Here is a 17,664-nt window from a genome sequence, read left to right on the forward strand (position 1 = left end):
ACACTCTGGCATAACAGATTAACAACACCAAAAAACCCTGAAGTGTATCCAAGAGAACAGAAAAGGGGGAGAAAAAGATCCTAAGTATGTCTGCTTTCCTAGGGAATGGTTTCTTACTGGTGACTTTTTATCCTATTTAGTGATTGCTATATACAAACAAATACTCAAGGAAGTCTTACAATTTTTTTAATGTTTTATTTTTAATGTCTTACAATTTTTTTAATATTTTATTTTATTGAGAGCACCTGAGCAGGGAGAGGGGCAGAGGGAGAGGGAGAACCTCAAGCAGACAGTTTCAAGCACAGAACCCAACTTGGGCCTTCAGATCATGACCTGAACCCCAAAAATCAAGAGTGGGAAGTTGACCCAACTTAGCCATGCTGGCACCCCTACATAAGGATTTTTGGGGAAGGGAGCCTTCCTATCCACCCTGTCCAGAGTGCCAATTACCCACCTTGCGTTTGCAATAGCGTGATGGGGACAGCTCCGGAGTCTGGGAATCTGGTATCTGTACTGCTGTGCCCCATGCCGACAGCAGCCTACATGACACAGTCTATTTTACGTATCTGTGATAGGTACCACCACTAGCAATCAGAGCCAGCCTTCTAAAATTCTAGAAGCAGTGGCAGAGGAATATGAAATTCACATAATGCTAGCAGTTTGGTACATAAGCATGCAGCACCTCATTATCCTGCAACAGGGCTGTTCTGATTGAAATTTTTATGATTTATAGGACTTAGGACCTAGTATTTCTCATTTCAAAGAGTAACCTATTTTTTTTTTCAAATGATTATAGGAAATCACAGTGCATTTAACTAACTTAATGAAATTTAATTCCTAACTTCAAGTTCTCAGAGGAGAACAGCCTCTCTGAAGGAAATCTTTGTTACCATGGCCTAAAGAAGAGGCCTAGGCTGTAGGGATACTGATGATCATGACTGTGTTATCATACACACCCCACCAGACAAAAGTCAACTTCCATGAGAATACTAACTATTGCAACTTTGGCTAAAATTTGAGTTTTTCATTAGAGCAACATCATGCCTGACATTTCAGAAAGCTTAAATACAAACAAGAATGATTAATCGCAGTCATAAATATGCAAACACATTCAAACCACAATATTAAAAAGGTAATATTACCTTGGAGACAAAATGGTAAAACCAGAATTTTTTAATTGCCAAGAATTTCATATAGCAAGTTTGTTTATTCAATAACATAATAAAATAGGAATATTACATTGGCAGAAGTGGACTTAAGGAGCATAAAATATTATTTGAAAATGGGAAAACAAGGGAATCATTTTCAAGAGCCTCATAGAAAACTTTCAGTTTACAATGCTACTTTTTCATAATTAATGGGAGTAATATGTGGCTTTTCTATGATAAAAAGCAATCATGGTACCTGAGTAGTACATACATATGCAGACACTATTATAGGGGTAACTTTTCTAATTACTTAGGCAGTTGTTTTCAGTTCATTCAATACTCTGTCTAAACAGCTTTAAGACACACAAAAAGCAAACGATCCTATACATTTAAGGATAAAACATTTTAGTAAGCAATTATCCAAATCCACTCATTAAATTAGAACACTCACAGCTTAACGTGTACAACTAGTTTGAAATGCTGATTCACCTCTCGTGACACTTCCCACCTTCATAAATGGCTTTAAAAAATGAATTTGGGGGTAATTCAGAAATACAACCAAAACAAAGAGATTGATTTCAAAGACAAAATTCAGAAATGAACCGATTATTTTTGTACACTGTATTATATAAATTGGTTCTTTGTTCAAAATTTCAAACACAGTGACATTAACAACAAATAAGTATGCTGTGTGACATCCAGTAAAAATAGCACTTGAGGGAATTATTGCCTGACCTAATGGAAAGAATGTTAAATTGCTGCCTCACCTTAATAAGGTTTTTGAGTTCTCTAGCTTTCAATACTTTGGGACCTTTTGTGTTTTCCCTGTAGATATCTCAGGCAAGCTCTAAAATTGGAGACGACACTTAACAAAATAAAACTCCCATTTGAATGGTAAAATGTATTAATTCTAATACTATATAAATGGATCAAATGTGACCCATTTGGTGGGCAAGCCCTGCCTTCTGAACTATCCAACTCAAACTAGACTCTGTGGCAAGTGATTCGTTTTCTCATTATGAAGTCAAGTTTACCTGCAATAAGGCAATTCCTACTTAGCCTTTAGTTATAGCCTTGGTCTTTAACACAAAGTTCTAAACTGTAGATCATGCAAAATGATAGTTTCCTTAGTAGGTGGGTAAGGAAATCTGCAATAAAAAGAATTTGAGTTCTAAGAAGTCTCATTGAATTAATGGGAACTCCCCCTTCCAATTCACATTTAGTGATCCAAGAAACTGAACTGGAAATGAAATAATGCATCTGTGAAGTCAGAGGCAAAGAATCCTGCAATGTTCTTATTTTCAGAATGGGAAAGTAACACTATTACTTCATTTCTTTAAAGGGAATTAGATTGAAAAGTGCACTTTTTACAACTCTTTACAGTGTTGATTAATGCTCATCAGTAAACAAGTGAGACCATTTCATTCACCATTATTTGCAAATTAAACAGATAAATCCATAAAGACATATTTATCACCGGGAAACCAATCATACAGCACACAATATAACATAATAGAAAGGGAATATTACTTAATAATATACATAGGTGAATAAAAGCATTTTGATAAGGCAATCTATCATTTTTATTTTTAAAAAGCTTTCCATTTTGAACATCATAATTACTCAGAAATCACTTGAAGAATGCTATCAATGAATCCCTTTACAGTTTCAAGGAAATGCCTTTTCTGACTGTGAATATTAGACTTCAGTCATCTTTTTTGTCTGAGGTACTCTCATCATGATTTTCGGGGCTGACTTTATTACTGGCAACCGAGGGAGCTGGCTGGACTTCTTTTGGTAATGAGAACACATGGCACGTCTGGAGGTCTAAGTAGGTTGTAAATATTTTAGCATATTCTGGGTGCTTTAGGGCAAAACTTTTAAATTCCTCTAAAAGAGGGGGAAAAACACAAACAAAATTCAATAAATTGAGGCGAATCTTCTTTCAGCATAATACAGATTCATCTATGATTTTAATAATATAATTATTGCCAAATCCTATTACTTGACTCTTATAAACTGTCCAGGCACTTTGCAGGAGAGTTTTTCCATTATCTAGTAAAGCTGAGGATTCACATACTCCATGACCCATTAATTCTATCCCAGAGTATATATCCTAGAGAAATGAGTGCATGCTGTCTTCTGGAGGACATGCCTGAGAATGTTCACAGCAACATTGGTTATGACAGGTGAAAAATGGAAACCACTCAAGCTTGGTCAACAGCAGAAATAGAGACTTGTAGCATTTTCATGAGACATAATGGCTCCACGGCCATGAAGATGAAGGAACTGCTGTGTTGTAACACTGTGGACAAATCTTAAAGCCATAATGTTGAATGAAAACAGCCAGATACAAAACAACACATACTGTGGGAGTCCATTATATGAAGCTCAAAAACTCAAGCAAACCTAACACATAATATTTAAAGATTTTGTAGTGACATACTAAAAAGGAAATCAAGTAGAGATTCCTTTTAAAATCAGGTCAGCCATGCCCCACTTTAGGAGAGAGGGAGTGGCTGTTGCTGGGAATGAGCACACAGATGTTTCCAGAGTTCTTAAAGAGTTCTATTTCTTGACCCGAGCAGTAGTAATGCAAAGTGCTCACTCTATGAAACCTCATTACACTTCACGTTTATGTTTCACTCAGTTTTCTATATTGCTATAATTTTTTTTGTAATACAAAGTGTTTAAAAATGCTATTACCTGTGACATTCTATTACTGGTTTTTAAAACCATTTTAACCCTTAATTCTGGTATACAAAGACACAGCCTTGAAAAGCTGAGCCCCGACTAATGATCAACAAAGGCAAGGAGAGTGTACAATATATAATAATCGTATTACAAGACCTCGGAGTAGCGGGCCTCTTTCTATCTTGGGTATTTCAGAATTAGGAATGGAGGTAGAGGTATAGAAGGCTAACTAAGTTAACCAGTGGAGTTTGAACATCAAGCCTCCAACAACCTAGAGTTTCTGAAATGTGTGGCTACCTTCCATTCTGAAATCCCTTTATCCTCTTCTGTTTGGACAGAGAAAAACTTTATTGAGCTGACACAGCATAAGGAGCCTAGACTTTGAATTAGCTACCTATTTGGCTCTATAGCAAAAGGATTTTTAACCCCATGTTCTATTTCTATTATTTTTTTAAATCATCTGATAACCCAGAGTCTACTTCACAGGACGTTAGACCAACTAACAAGTCTTGAAGACAGAAATAGGTCTCAGTGATGAGGAAGCCACTGGACTGAGCCCGAATCATTTTTGCAACTGCAACATTATTTTATACTAATAGACCATTATATGTTTCCAAATCAGGCAAGCTATTAACATGGTCTTTGGATATTTTTTCTTAACATCCAAAATAAAGGTTCATCTGCATGAGCCAGTTCCAGGATGGAGGCACATAAGTGACTTCTATGGAAAGTAAACATGAGAGCTGATTTACTGAAACCAAGGTCTGTCTTTCAAGACTTGTGCTTTGTTCAAAAGATCAAGGTCTCTGCCTTCTTTGGAGAGGTTAGTGGCATTAAGAAGTGATTCATTTTAAAAAAAAGTAACTCATTTCTAGAAGAAGTTCTGTGAACTGGCTACTTTGTGGAATTAATTTGGCTAACAGAAAACTGAGAAGGAAAACAACTTAGATGGTCATATTCTGATACATTCCAACGGTTATCCTTTTATAAAAATCATACTTAAATACCTCCAAATATTCCTGCAAAAAAAGAAACTGACATAATATTGGGGGAGAGGGAGATATTCTGTGTATTCTAAAAAGAAAAAGACTGAACTCCAAAAAAAGCAAAGCAGATTTCCCTAAAAAATCTGTTAAAATCAATGGGTAAAGTTATGACTACCTAACGAATCGTTTCTGGTATAACTTCCAATGAAATGGTTACTCTAAATAGTTGTTCCAAATTTGGCAGCTCAGAGCAATAAAGAGTCTTACTTGTGAAAGGAAAATGGTCAGAGAATTAGTACACAAAGGGTTTATGACTCATATATTTTATCTTAGTATGTACTTCCCTTTTTCCCTCCCTTACTCCTTCCTCTCTTCCTTCCCTTCTTTCTTTCCTTCCTTCCTCCCTCCCTCCTTCCTTCCCTTCCTCCCTCCCTCCCTTCCATGAACTCAATAAAGTAAGTGCTGTAGGCCCTTAATTACCTAAAATGGAATAAAGGGCAGCAGAATGATAGTAATTAAAAACAGACAGTGAGAGAAGTATGTGATCTCATTCCCCTATCCCATGGAAATTAATAGCTGAAACTCTCTGAACACCATAAGGAAAGAGGCATTCCAGAGGAAACCCCATGTAGCCTGTGTGGGTGTGTGGGGGGAAGGCTGGGGAAGATAAGCCAACCTGACCTTAATGACCACATCAAAGCTAAGGCAGGGAAGCAGTCACCTAGGCCTCTCAACCCAAGTGGGTTTTTCTCAACAACTGTACTGGGAAATATGTGGAAACTGGTATACCATCCTTCAGACAGGGGGGGTCTTGTTTTGATGTGTGGACTCAAGGCATATGGAGACAGCTTGGTCCCTGATGGATGGACCTGCTGTAGTCTTCTTCCACCATGATGGTCCCGACCTCTCCGGGTGCCATCCACAGGGCAGGAGAAAATGAACCTATGTGACCTCACTGGGTGCTATCCACAGGGCAGGAGAAAACGAGCCTATGTGAAAGCTTGCCTAAGCTGCTAATGGCAAGTGTGATAATGGATGGTTTAGCTGCTGTAGTTACTGTTGGTACTTTACCTGTACCCCTCTATCCTTCAGAGTTACAACCACTTTAGTTAACTTGCTCAGTTTTGCTTGGCCACAGTGATAGCAGAAAGGAAAAGACTCTTCCAGGAGGGGCAGCAGATGAGAAATAAGGTGGGGAGGGCAGAGATCCAGGCTCTAGAACCAGACTCTTGGTTTTTGAATCCTGGCTCTGACATTCTCTAGATGATGTGACCTTAGGTAAGTTAAATTCCATGCATCTCAATAAATTAATCATTAAGAGTACTGATTAAATAGGTTTGCTGTAAAGATGTATTAAAAAGTGTTTAGAAGAGTGCTTAGCATACAAGTGCTCAGTAAGTAGCTCTTCTTATTTCACTACTACTATTATTCCTGTCATCATCATCATCACTCCTGTTATTTCTATTGTTAATGCAATTAGTAGAGGGAAATCACATTCCTGCCTGAGGGTCTGTCTGTGGTCGGATGCCCTCCTGGCAAACTAAAGCCGAAACCAAACTGCCTACTCACCATAGGACACAGAATCCCCTTGGGCTATCTCCTTGAAAAGACCAGAAACATCCAGGTCAGGCACCCCAAGGGCCGCCTGTAAAATGGTGGAAAACTCTTCCTCTGTTATGTAGCCATCCTCATCAACATCAAACAGCTGAAAGAAAGAGTAGATAAATATAAGGATGCATGTGGGCAGAGCAATAGTGGTACAGAGAAATCTCAGAAAATAAACTCTTAAATAATTCACACATCTAGGGATCCCTGGGTGGCTCAGCAGCTGAACGTCCGCCTTCGGCCCAGGGTGTGATCCCAGAGTCCCAGGATCGAGTCCCACATCGGGCTCCCTGCAGGGAACCTGCTTCTCCCTCTGTCTATGTCTCTGCCTCTCTCTGTGTCTCTCATGAATAAATAAAATCTTAAAAAACAAAATTCACACCTCTATTGTGCCAGGGGCTAGGGAGCTGAATCTATAGGAAGATTGGTCTCTGCCACCCTTGAGACATGTGGCTTGGTTGTGGGAAGAGAGAAAATGAAAATGGGGGCTGCAATAAGAGTAAGTCCAAAGGACGTGGGAGTCCTGTAGAGAGCAAGATGAATCCTATGAGAGAGGTCAGGGAAAGCTATACTGAGTTGACAGGTTGAGTTGGGTCTTCGAACACAAAGAACACACGAGGACTGGCAGTGATTGCCAGGGGCTCAGACCAGGAGACTGACAGACAAGCAGGAATCACGCCATGATGGCTATATGACGTCTCACCTGACCCTGTGGGATTATGGCTGTAGGGGATGTGGTGTGATTATATGTGAACTGAGAGTGTGGAGGATGGATTAGACTCAATGTTGGAAAGACTAGAAGTGGGAAAAACAATGAAGAGTATGAGATGGAGGAGCAGGGAGCACGGGAGCAGAATTTGGGGGGAAGCAAAGGCAGGGCCTGGCCAGCAATCGGGGCCTGTGGGGATGGCAAGGAGGAGTGAGAGTAGGCTACGGTGCTTGGGCACCTGGGGAGAGTGGGGTCCGTTCCCCAGAGCAATAGACCAAAAGCTGGACCTGGAGAGGTGAGACTTGAGTCAGAGGTGCCAGGGGAAGGTACGAGCCTGCAGCACCTCAGCTCAGGAGGGTGGTTGAGGCTCAAGCCATGACTTCGGGTAAGAACTGCCAAGTCTGGGGGCGCTGGAGCTTCTCTGTAGAGAATGTACAAAGTGATGAGACGCCCTGGGAATGGCATGAATTGAAGTGTGTGCAGAGAAGAGGAGCTGGCAGAGAAAGACTCAGAAGAAGGCATCAGAGAGAATGGGAAATGAGGAGTGCACCTCTTTCTGGAAAGAGGGAGACACCCTGAGAGTGGTAAGGGCCCAGGGAGTCAAACACCACAGAGAGGGCAGACAAGAAGCAAAGAGCATTGCTGGGCTTGGTAACCAGGAGATCTGGATGCCTTCGGGAAACACAGTTTGAGGGAATTGGAGGCCAGGTGGTCATGGGACACTGGGAATGAAGAGAGGTGCATGGCAGAGGCAACCAGCACGGGCTCTTTGAGAAATGTGGAATAACAGGAAGGAGGTAAACAGGGCATTGGCTAAGCACAAAAGGAAGTCGTCGCTAGGAAGGGAGACTCTGAACATGTTTATAGGCCGAAAGGAAAAGGAGGTAGGTGGGACGGGTTGAAAGTCAAGTGGCAAAACAGTGATAATTGTTAGATAATGAATATCTCATCTTCAAAATCTTCTCCTGGGCCTGGCATTAAGGTTTTTAAATGGATGCTGGCGCTGATTCCTTGCAGGCACTGATCCAGAGTGTTTGAATCACTTTCCTTGTGTTAACTGATTACTGTGCCCTCACCGTGGTCTTAGGCAGGGTAGGTGCTGTCAGTAGGTCTGTCTTCTGGATGACAAAGCTGAAGCATGAGATAGTTAGGTTCTTTTCCCAGGGCCACACAACTGGTTGGTGGTAGAGCCGGCATCCAAATCCAGGCAGGTGACATCTAGAGCTCCTGCCTTTAAGGCGTCACTTCTGACCAAACACATGACCAAAACCAGAAAACCAGAGGCAGTAGATAAGGTATGATAATCATGAGCAGAACCACAAGCATAGTCTGACCAGGGTGGGAGGAGAACACTAGCCCTAAAGGTGGTTAATGTGTTGCCTCAGCTGAGGAAGCAGGGACTTTCCTATTTTTGATCACTTAGCCCCCAAGTGAAGGAGAAGACAGCCCCTGAGGAAAAAGTGGGTTAGCATTTGTTCATTTGCACAAACTGCAGCCCAGGGCTTTCTAGGGGCCTTGGACTTCTGGCAGTAACTGTGAGGAGATCCCGTCATACCCCACTCCTCACAAGTGTGAAGCTTTCTTGAGAGGCCTTCTATTCCCACACAATCCTCAGCAATTCATTGGTCATATTCTGTGCTCGGTGGCTCTCACTTCTGTGGAAATTCCCTTCACCAGGCCCAGGCTGGGTGTTTCTACTTCCTCTCTATCTGGCCTTTGTCACAACTACCCCAGGCTGTACCCCTCACTAAAACACTCACTTTTCCTCAATTACTCATCTCTCCTGAAAATCTCTGTGCTACAGAGTACCCAGACCTCAGGTAAATCCCACACTCTGGACTCTGGTAGGAAGCTTAACACCCCAGTTGCTTTTGGAGGAACAATATCTGTCCACTACGTGGAATATGGTGAGACCCTGAGCCCATACATCCAGTCCTTCCAGCAAGCACATGGCTCACGACCATCTGAACACTCCCTGGAATGTGACTGTGGGCAGAGCTGGGGGTGCTCCCACTAATACAGAGCAGTCCCTGCAGTAGGGTCCTCTGGAGTCCCTGTCACCAAGTCTATTCTGGAGCCATCTCCCTGGCCTTATGGTAGATTTCTCGGCCATAGCATATGCTCATTGCTCACAGCTGAAGAACTCTACCTCTGCCGGTCTCTATGACGATGAAATGAGCTCAAGGATGGGGAGTTCACTGTGAAGTGCTTCCCAGATAAAAGGAAGCAACAGGATTCTGTGCATATAAAAGGATACGACTAAATGAAAAATAAAAGTGTGCCAAAGTATTTCCAAAAACATCAAACACTCCTGAAAAAGAATGTGGAAAAATAAGCAATGTAAAGCATGACCCCTGTCTTACTGGAAAAAGAGCTAATTATAGTTTTAGGTTCTCCTTGCTTCCCTCTTCTATACCAGACCAAGGTCTAGGCTAGAGAAAAATCTCACGACGTTTAAAAACAATAATTACTGTGACAGAGGGCCAAATTTTCTATCAGGTCTTTCATCGGTAAACCTAAAGTGACCATTTGCTCAGCTAAACTTATAATTAGGTATACAATCCCAAAACAGAAACAGAAATATCTGGATTGGAATAAGTTAGCTATGTGTATAATTTTAGGTTTTATGATGAATAAGTAAGTCTGTAAAAGCCAAACGTTTTAAACTTGGAAAAAGTTCTGGCCCTTGCCGTAGGACCATCTGCTAAGCATCAACCACTTAGGTTCTTTACAGGCCTTGCAGTTAACTCAGTTTAAGCCAATCTGAAATTAAAAAAAAAAAAAAAAAAAAAAGGTAAGCCTGGGGACTTCTCTGTAAATGACAAAATGCATGAACATTCCTAAGGCTTGCCCTGGTGGCCTCTAAAACGTGAGAAAGGACTCTTGGAGAAACAGTCTGTCTAGATGACACAGGAGAGAGGAAATCTGTCAGAATCACAGTGGGATATTTTCAGAAACCAGGAAAAGAGAAGAGTAGGAAACAGGAATGGAGACGGTCCTCCGTCGTCATGGTGGATGGAAGCAGGGAGACGGTCAAGTGGCTGAAGGGTGAGTCAGTACATATAGAGAGCTTGATACAAAGACAAGCATGGAAATCAAGTTTTTGGTTCACTTGAGAGTAGATGACACAACTTAGAACTGGAAGCGAACATCCTACTTATTACTAATTAGATGAGACACCTTTTATCTCTGAAAAATGAAAAACACACTTTAAGAATGGTTTCTTTCCCCTCCTCTTGGGCATGTGTGTGATAAATGGAGTCTAAGTCCTAACAGTTCAGACCTGCGCTGAGTCCTGCTGGGGACGGGGCTATAGGTGTTATTCACCGGCCAACCCTCCCTCCCCCACCGCCCTTTGCCCCTATGTCACTGTGAAAATATATGCAATACTACAGGGAAAACAGACCTGGTGGGAACTTGGGACACGTATCATGATGCTCACCAGCCATCACCACAACAAAACAAATTCCATCCGGAAAAGAGCACTTAAAATATCTCTGGCACACAGAGAAAATAAGGGTAGATGGGAACTTTCCAGATGGTGAATTGGGATGGCTGGTGACAGGTGGTGTTTATTTATAAACTGTACTTTGGGGCTTCAAATGGAGAGGCTGGATAGAAATCACTTTTAAGACTAATTTGTTAAATCACCCGCTCTTCAATCTTGATGCCGTTAGCAGGGCGGCTCCCCAAGACGTCCCCTGTGCTCAAATGGGTGCTTGTGTTTTCTTTATTCTCAGTAGCAATTGCTTTAATCGCATTACCCTCATGTACACGTTACAGCAGATCTATAAATCCATGTAACAGATTTCACTGATTTTCAGATAATACACTTAGAGTTGACACTTGTTCATGAGACTGACTAGGAGGCTCTCGGTAGGGCTGACAGTACCTTAAATGCCACCTGGATGATGTCCTCTGTATTGGCAGGGTTGCACAAGACAGCCAGGCCGATCACATACTCTCGGAAGTCAATACTGCCATCGTGGTTCTACGGAAGGAGGGGAGAAATCAATTAGCAGGCCCATTAATTACTATTAATTACAGCCCCAAAGGTGAAATCCAGGTACGTCACATGACTGAACATCATCATGCACTGAGCCTATTTAGAAGAAAGTTGGCACTGAGAGGGAAGAGCAAACAAAGGGCCTGCCTACCTATTCCCATTCAGGAGGAAGTAAAATATATTTGTTTAGTAATGAATATAAACATTTAATCAACAGAGGCCATTTGGTGGCTCTGTGGCACTCAGCATGGGTTCTTGAGCTCAGCCCCGGAGGAAGCCCTTCTGCGAGGCAGGATCTAGAATCTTGGTGGTGGCCCCGCCATGATGGCCAACACCAGCAGGTCACCAAAGGGGGATCAGGGTCACTAAACAACCCTATACATGTAGACAAGGGAAGGGAAGGGAAAGGGCAAACTGAGGCAGTGATTGCAGATAGATTCTTTCTTTGTTGCGGGCTCCCTCTGTAATAAACCAGGAGCAAGGGAACGAGCCTGAGCCATTTTAGTAGCGACCTGGTGATGAGAGGCCCCAGGAGATCCTGAACTTCTAAGCTTCTAACTAGTGTGATATGAGTATCTATATACCTCCCTACATATGAACTACTCTCCTAGACAGGAACACTAAGGACGAAGTGGGGAAAAGGAAAGGGAACTGTCAACAAGCCCAATGATGATGATCTCAGGTGTTAGAAGCAATTTGGCAGTAAAATCTGCAAGTGATGAATTCCCACATAAAGTGTGAACTAGGACCAACAAAGCTAGTGTGGTACTTGACAGATGAACAAACAATGTTTGGCATCAATAAGAGTGGAATTTTTAACTGTGACTAAGTATCTACATTTCAACCATTAGGAGTTCCTTTAGAGCAAGGACTGTTCTCTTTGTGTGGCGGTGTATTTCCATTGCTCAGCACACTTAGGTAGGCACTAAAAATAAATACTACCTTTTTCTCCTTGACCTTTACCTATGACACTGGGTTCACTTTAAAACTAAGGCAAGTGTTCTTCACTGGGGTTTTGTCGATGAGCTTGGGGAAAGGGGAGGCCCCTGATAGGGGGTGTGTACATTTTTGTGTGCAGTTTTGGTGTGTACATTTTTCTAGGGAAGAAAATTGCAGCTTTGATCTGCTTCTCAAAGCAACCAAGACTCCAAAGATCAAGCGTCCCTTTTACCTTACTGTTGTATCTTACCACAGGGAACTAAAAAGAGGAATAACTTCACTTCTTAACTTCAGTTTCCCACCAGAGAAGGTAGAAACAAAGATATTTTAAGATTTCCCTTTAAGGAACAAGGGTTTATGCCTAAGGCAAAACTCAGGTCATGTGACTTCCATTTTTGTTTGGTTACTTATAAAGGAGCTGTATTTCTACCATGCCCCCCTTTAAAAAAAAGCTTTATTTATTAGAGAGAGAGAGTCAACACAGAAATGGGGGGGGGGCAGAGGGAGAGGGAGAGAGCCTCAAGCACACACCGCACTGAGTGCAGAGCCCAACCCAGGGCTGGATCCTATGACCTGAGATCATGACCTGAGCCGAAATCAAGAGTTGGACACTTAACCCACTGAGGCACCCAGGTGCCCCTTTTCCTTTTCTTGAACCAAATTTTTTTTAAAGAAACTGATCTTTTTTTTTTTTTTTAAAAGTATCATTTACATCCAATGAAAAGATCCATTTTAAGTGTATAGTTAATGTGTTTTGACAAATGTATGCACCAGGGTAACCACTGCCACAAATAATAGCTACAAGATTTTCATCACCCTAGAAATTTCAAAGACAGTGGAGTTTTAAGTAACATGATTTCCTTCTTGTGCCACCACCATTCATTTCCTTACACATCACAGAAGGCTGTTGTTCATTAGCCTTAGAGGCCGAGCAGCTTATTGAACGATAGACCTATTGCTCACTTAGGTGCATTTGTTCCTCAATTGACATTCTCTATGAAGCAACACAGAAGTCTTGAATGGAAGGTCTAAAGAACAGATAGAAGAATGAGCAGTAGACAATGAACCTACAATCATAGATTGTACAATTGGGAATATTCTTTTGAATTTATGTTGTCTCTTCATTGTGAGGCTCTAATTTTTATTTATACCACTGAACCCTATGTATAGCAGAAGTCAAGCATTATTACTCATTCTGTAGATGGAGAAAGGGAAATGTAAAGGACCTTTCATATTACCACTACTCACAAAACAAAGTAATATTCTGAACCTCTAATATTCACTAGCAGTCTTATCTCTGAATGGTTTTGGCTGACAAAAAGAAGCAGACCCTTGGTAATCAATCACACAAGAAATTATAGGTAAGTTTTCATCTTAGTAATGTGAAGGGGATAAAAAAGCAGTATGGAAATTATTCTCAGATATTTTATTATTGGATCAATAAAACATATATTGTTAAGTTTCCAAATTCAGAATAATAAAACTTTGAACTGGAAGGAATCTTTGAAGTTACCCATTCGACTAACTCATTTTGACTAAAGAGAGAAAGAGAGAGAGAGAGAGAGAACCCTATGACCCAGTGATTGCACTTGTAGGCATTTATCCAAAGGATAAAAATGTAGTGATCTGAAGGAGCACCTGCATCATAATGTTTATAGCAGCAATGTTCAGAATAGCCGAACTATGGAAAGCCTAGATGTCCATTGACAGATGAATGGATAAAGATATATATATAATGGGATATTACTCAGCATCAAAAAAATCTTGCTATTAGCAACAATGTGGATGCAACTAGAGGGTATTATGCTAAGTGAAATAAGTCAATCAAGAAAGTCAAATACATGATTTTTACTCATATGCGGAATTTAAGGAACAAAACACATGGACAAAGGAGAAGGGAGGGGAAAAATAAAATAAGACAAAATCAGAGGGGAGACAAACCATAAGAGACTCTTAACTCTGGGAAACACACTGAGGGTTGCTCGAGGGGAGGGGGGTGGTGGGACGGGGTACTGGCAGACGGGCATTAAGGAGGGTATGTGATGTAAGGAGCACTGTGTATTATATACAACCGATGAGTCACTAAATTCTATTTCTGAAACTAATCACACACTATATGTTAATTGATTTTAAATAAAAAAATGAGACATAAACTTTATTTGAGGTCATAAAACTTGCTATTACCATTAATTACAATGAAAATTTAAGTGATCGGACTCCAAGTCATTCAAATTAAAGCAAGTAGCTTAATAAAATACATTAAAAAACAGATAATACAAAAGTATACAACAAAATGCACTCCTTTAATTTTTTAATTTCAAACCAGTTCCATGATAAAAACTGTACTTCAAATCTGTGGGGTTTTTTTCTTTAAAAATCTATTGATCTTCTCAGGAAGAATTATAAACTTAAAAATCTAGACTTGAAAATATTTCAAGGCCACATTTCAAAGGAGGAGCCCAGCTTTCTGGAAGGAGACTCTAATCCCTCCATCATCTGTCCTAATCTGGAGGCCAGGACAGTCCCAAGGAGGAACTATAGATTTGTATTGGGTTACTGCAAAAGACAGGGTGACTGAACCTGCCTGACACTCTAGATGGTGGGATCTAGTGGCGGTTGGCAGGATCAGAAAAGTGTGGAAGTGAAGGCTGGGGGTCACTGGGACCTCCTGGGGCCCTAGCACCTTGCCGTCCCCACAGTCACACAACACTGGCTTCTCAGACCAGTGGGAAGTTCCAGATCACATGTTCAAATGTGGTCCATTTAAAATTCCAGAAGGAGGGGCACCTGGGTGGCTCAGTGGTTGAGCATCTGGCTCAGGTCATGATCCTGGGGTCCTGGGATCTAGTCCTGCATCAGGCTCCCCACAGGGAGCCTGCTTCTTCCTCTGCCTATGTCTCTGCCTCTCTCTGTGTCTCTCATGAATAAATTAAACAAAATCTTAAAAAAAAAAAAAAAAAAAAGAAAAATTGTCTAAAAAATAAATAAAATAAAAATCCAGAAGGAAATTAATGATGGTGTTCTTGTGTCTGATTCTCAGGTATCCATTCCCTAAGGCTTTTCCCAGTCCAATTTATTGAACATTTTTATTCCTACTGAGTTAAATGCATTTTATAACCTTTAAAATTGTAAGGATACTTTAAAACTTTAAATCTTAAAGTTTTAAGGATACTGTTCTGAATATCTTTTGAGATGGTAAACTCCCAAGGATGAGGACTATATTGTCTTTGATGTGTTATAATTTGTATCATCCTTGCAAATAAGGGATAATCAATGCCATCAAAACAATTTAGAAATGTTTATATAAAACCAGAACCTATTACGCAGCAGCCAAAGGGGAAAAGGCTTTGAGTCTTTGAAGATGCTTCATAAATCCAAAGGAGTACTATTATTAAAATACAGGAAATTCTCAGTTTTCCAGAGGAGACTGGGAAGAGGCATTCTGTTTACTCAAATATTCTTATTAAGAGCATGTTTCTACCCACATACACAATTGTATTACCAATTTTCTCAGAATTAAATTGCTTTAATCCACTTAACATTAAACACAGGCACTTTAAAGAAGTAATTCTAAAAGCACCTCAAGATTGATAGACATGTTAAATATCAGGGCCCTGCAGGTGCATCTGTGAATATTTTTTTAAGGCCCCATGATGGGTTAGTCATGCAATATTACTGACAAAATTGCTAACTTAAAAAAAAAGTTTTTAAAAATAAATGCACTACTACTCAAAAGATATTTAAAAAGTGATCTTTAAGATGATGTACCCATTCTGCATATTTTTGGAGGTCTGCTTTTCTTAGGTGTACAGCATGCGTGCAAACAGAACTACATTCTTTTTTCCTGCAGTCACAGTTTATGGAATCCAGGGGCTTGTATTAACATAAAGATGTTTTTCAAAGTCATATGGGATGTTTTGAAATTTAAAAATGTAGATGGTACAATTTCAAATGCTTTATAAGATCATTGAGTATTATTTTCAACTTACTACATTGATTGTATTGCTTAATGTTAGAACTAAAAAATCATGGGATGGAATAGGAATCATATAAAGTCTTAGCCTATAAGCAAGCTTCCATGTAGAAATGGCAAAATTAAAAAAAATTACCATGTAAATATTCCCTCACACATTGAAAATGTCCCCTTAAAACATCAACTGTTAGATAAAAACTAAGAAATTCAATCATTCATTAGGCTAATGGTTCCACACAATGCCAAAGTTTTGAATACTTAAAAAAAGTCCAGAGTTTAGACTGGATTTTCTAGTGTCTACGCTAGTGACTGGGGTTACCTATACAAGTTTTATACAAATCCAGAAGAGAACAGAAGAGAAATGTACATAATTTCAGGATGTTTGCCCTGTACAGGCAGGAAGTGAATCCTAAGAGCAGATAATCCCTTGACCCTAGGAGCAAGAAAAATACTTAATATCACCTCCAGCATGAGGTAACCGTCTTAACTTTCATAAAATATTTAGAATTAACTGAGGAAAAAAAGGTAAGGCTCTGCTGCCCTTTCTACAACTGTCATATGGAAAGGTTAAATAATAAACTTAATATTCTGAGACCTTAAAAGGCATCTTGGCAGCTTTCCCCTTTCTTGGCTATATTCCTACACTCATGTCTGACATATGAATGGGTTGATTCTAAAATAAGGATCCTGATATTAATGTGTGGTTGCTGGCAGTGATCTCATTCTGATAGGACCATACCTGGTCTAAGTAGCACACCAGAGCAAACTTAAATTTACAAGTCCCTAGAGGAAGGCGGATGTGGTCTCTGTGCTTGGCTCAGTGCAGAATTATATGTGCGTGGTGTTGCATAAATATTATATGATGGTGATGATGGTGAGCGAGGAGGCCAAATGCCAACCTCTCCTGATTTCACTGGGATTTCTCACATGAAGCTGTGGGCTGTTAACAGGAGAGTTACATCAGTTCCATAGTTAAACGCTCCTCTAAATGAGTCCAAAGAGGAAGGAAGAATTTATCTTCAAACTCAGGAGGACCCTCTAAAGTAGCCTGGGAGAGAGAAGGAATGCATTAAGAGCCAGAGAAGCAGGAGGGGCTACTTCAATAGCAGGTGGGGGAGCTGAGCACTTGCAGACGCATCGCCTCAGGCTGAATCTACTTGCTGGAGGATTCTGGATTATGCCCACCATAACCTCCTGATCAAAATGAGAGGGCCAAACCAAGGGCCATACACAAGACAGAGACCACTGCTCTGGCATGGTGACCTTACCTGCTTATTGGATCACCTGGGGATAAAATACTCATCCCTGGGCCCCACCTCTCAAGATTCTCTGTTTACCAGTTTGGGGTGGGACTTAGGTGTCAGTATTCCTAAAGAGCTCTCCCTGTGATTCTGAATTGCAGTCAGCTGTGAGAAGCACTGTAACAGTCAACAATATTTATGTATCTTTATATATCTCTATATTCCTTTATAGACTACATAATTGGTTACAATTCATGCAACCCTTCCTTTTTTTTTTTTTTTTCTTTTTCCTCCTTTGCTTACATTTCTTCTGTCTGCAGTTTTTCAAGAGGAACAACAACAACAAAAAAACCATTCCAAGCT

General features: G+C 40.5%; 1 protein-coding gene across 3 annotated transcripts in view; it reads right to left on the reverse strand.

Moving 5' to 3' along the window:
• Positions 1-1,155: 1,155 nt before the first annotated feature.
• The window catches only part of LPCAT2 (lysophosphatidylcholine acyltransferase 2), a 67,209-nt gene continuing 50,700 nt past the window's right edge, over positions 1,156-17,664 (reverse strand). For all 3 annotated transcript variants that reach the window (XM_077898386.1, XM_077898385.1, XM_077898384.1), the window contains 3 exons: positions 11,035-11,133; positions 6,398-6,533; positions 1,156-3,038 (listed from right to left, as the gene is read on the reverse strand). In XM_077898386.1, coding sequence (XP_077754512.1) covers positions 2,854-3,038; positions 6,398-6,533; positions 11,035-11,133 — 420 coding nt within the window. In that variant the 3' untranslated portion in view covers positions 1,156-2,853. The remainder of the gene's footprint in view (positions 3,039-6,397; positions 6,534-11,034; positions 11,134-17,664) is intronic.

This window comes from Canis aureus, chromosome 5, assembly GCF_053574225.1.
Source record: "Canis aureus isolate CA01 chromosome 5, VMU_Caureus_v.1.0, whole genome shotgun sequence".
Classification (NCBI taxonomy): domain Eukaryota; kingdom Metazoa; phylum Chordata; class Mammalia; order Carnivora; family Canidae; genus Canis; species Canis aureus.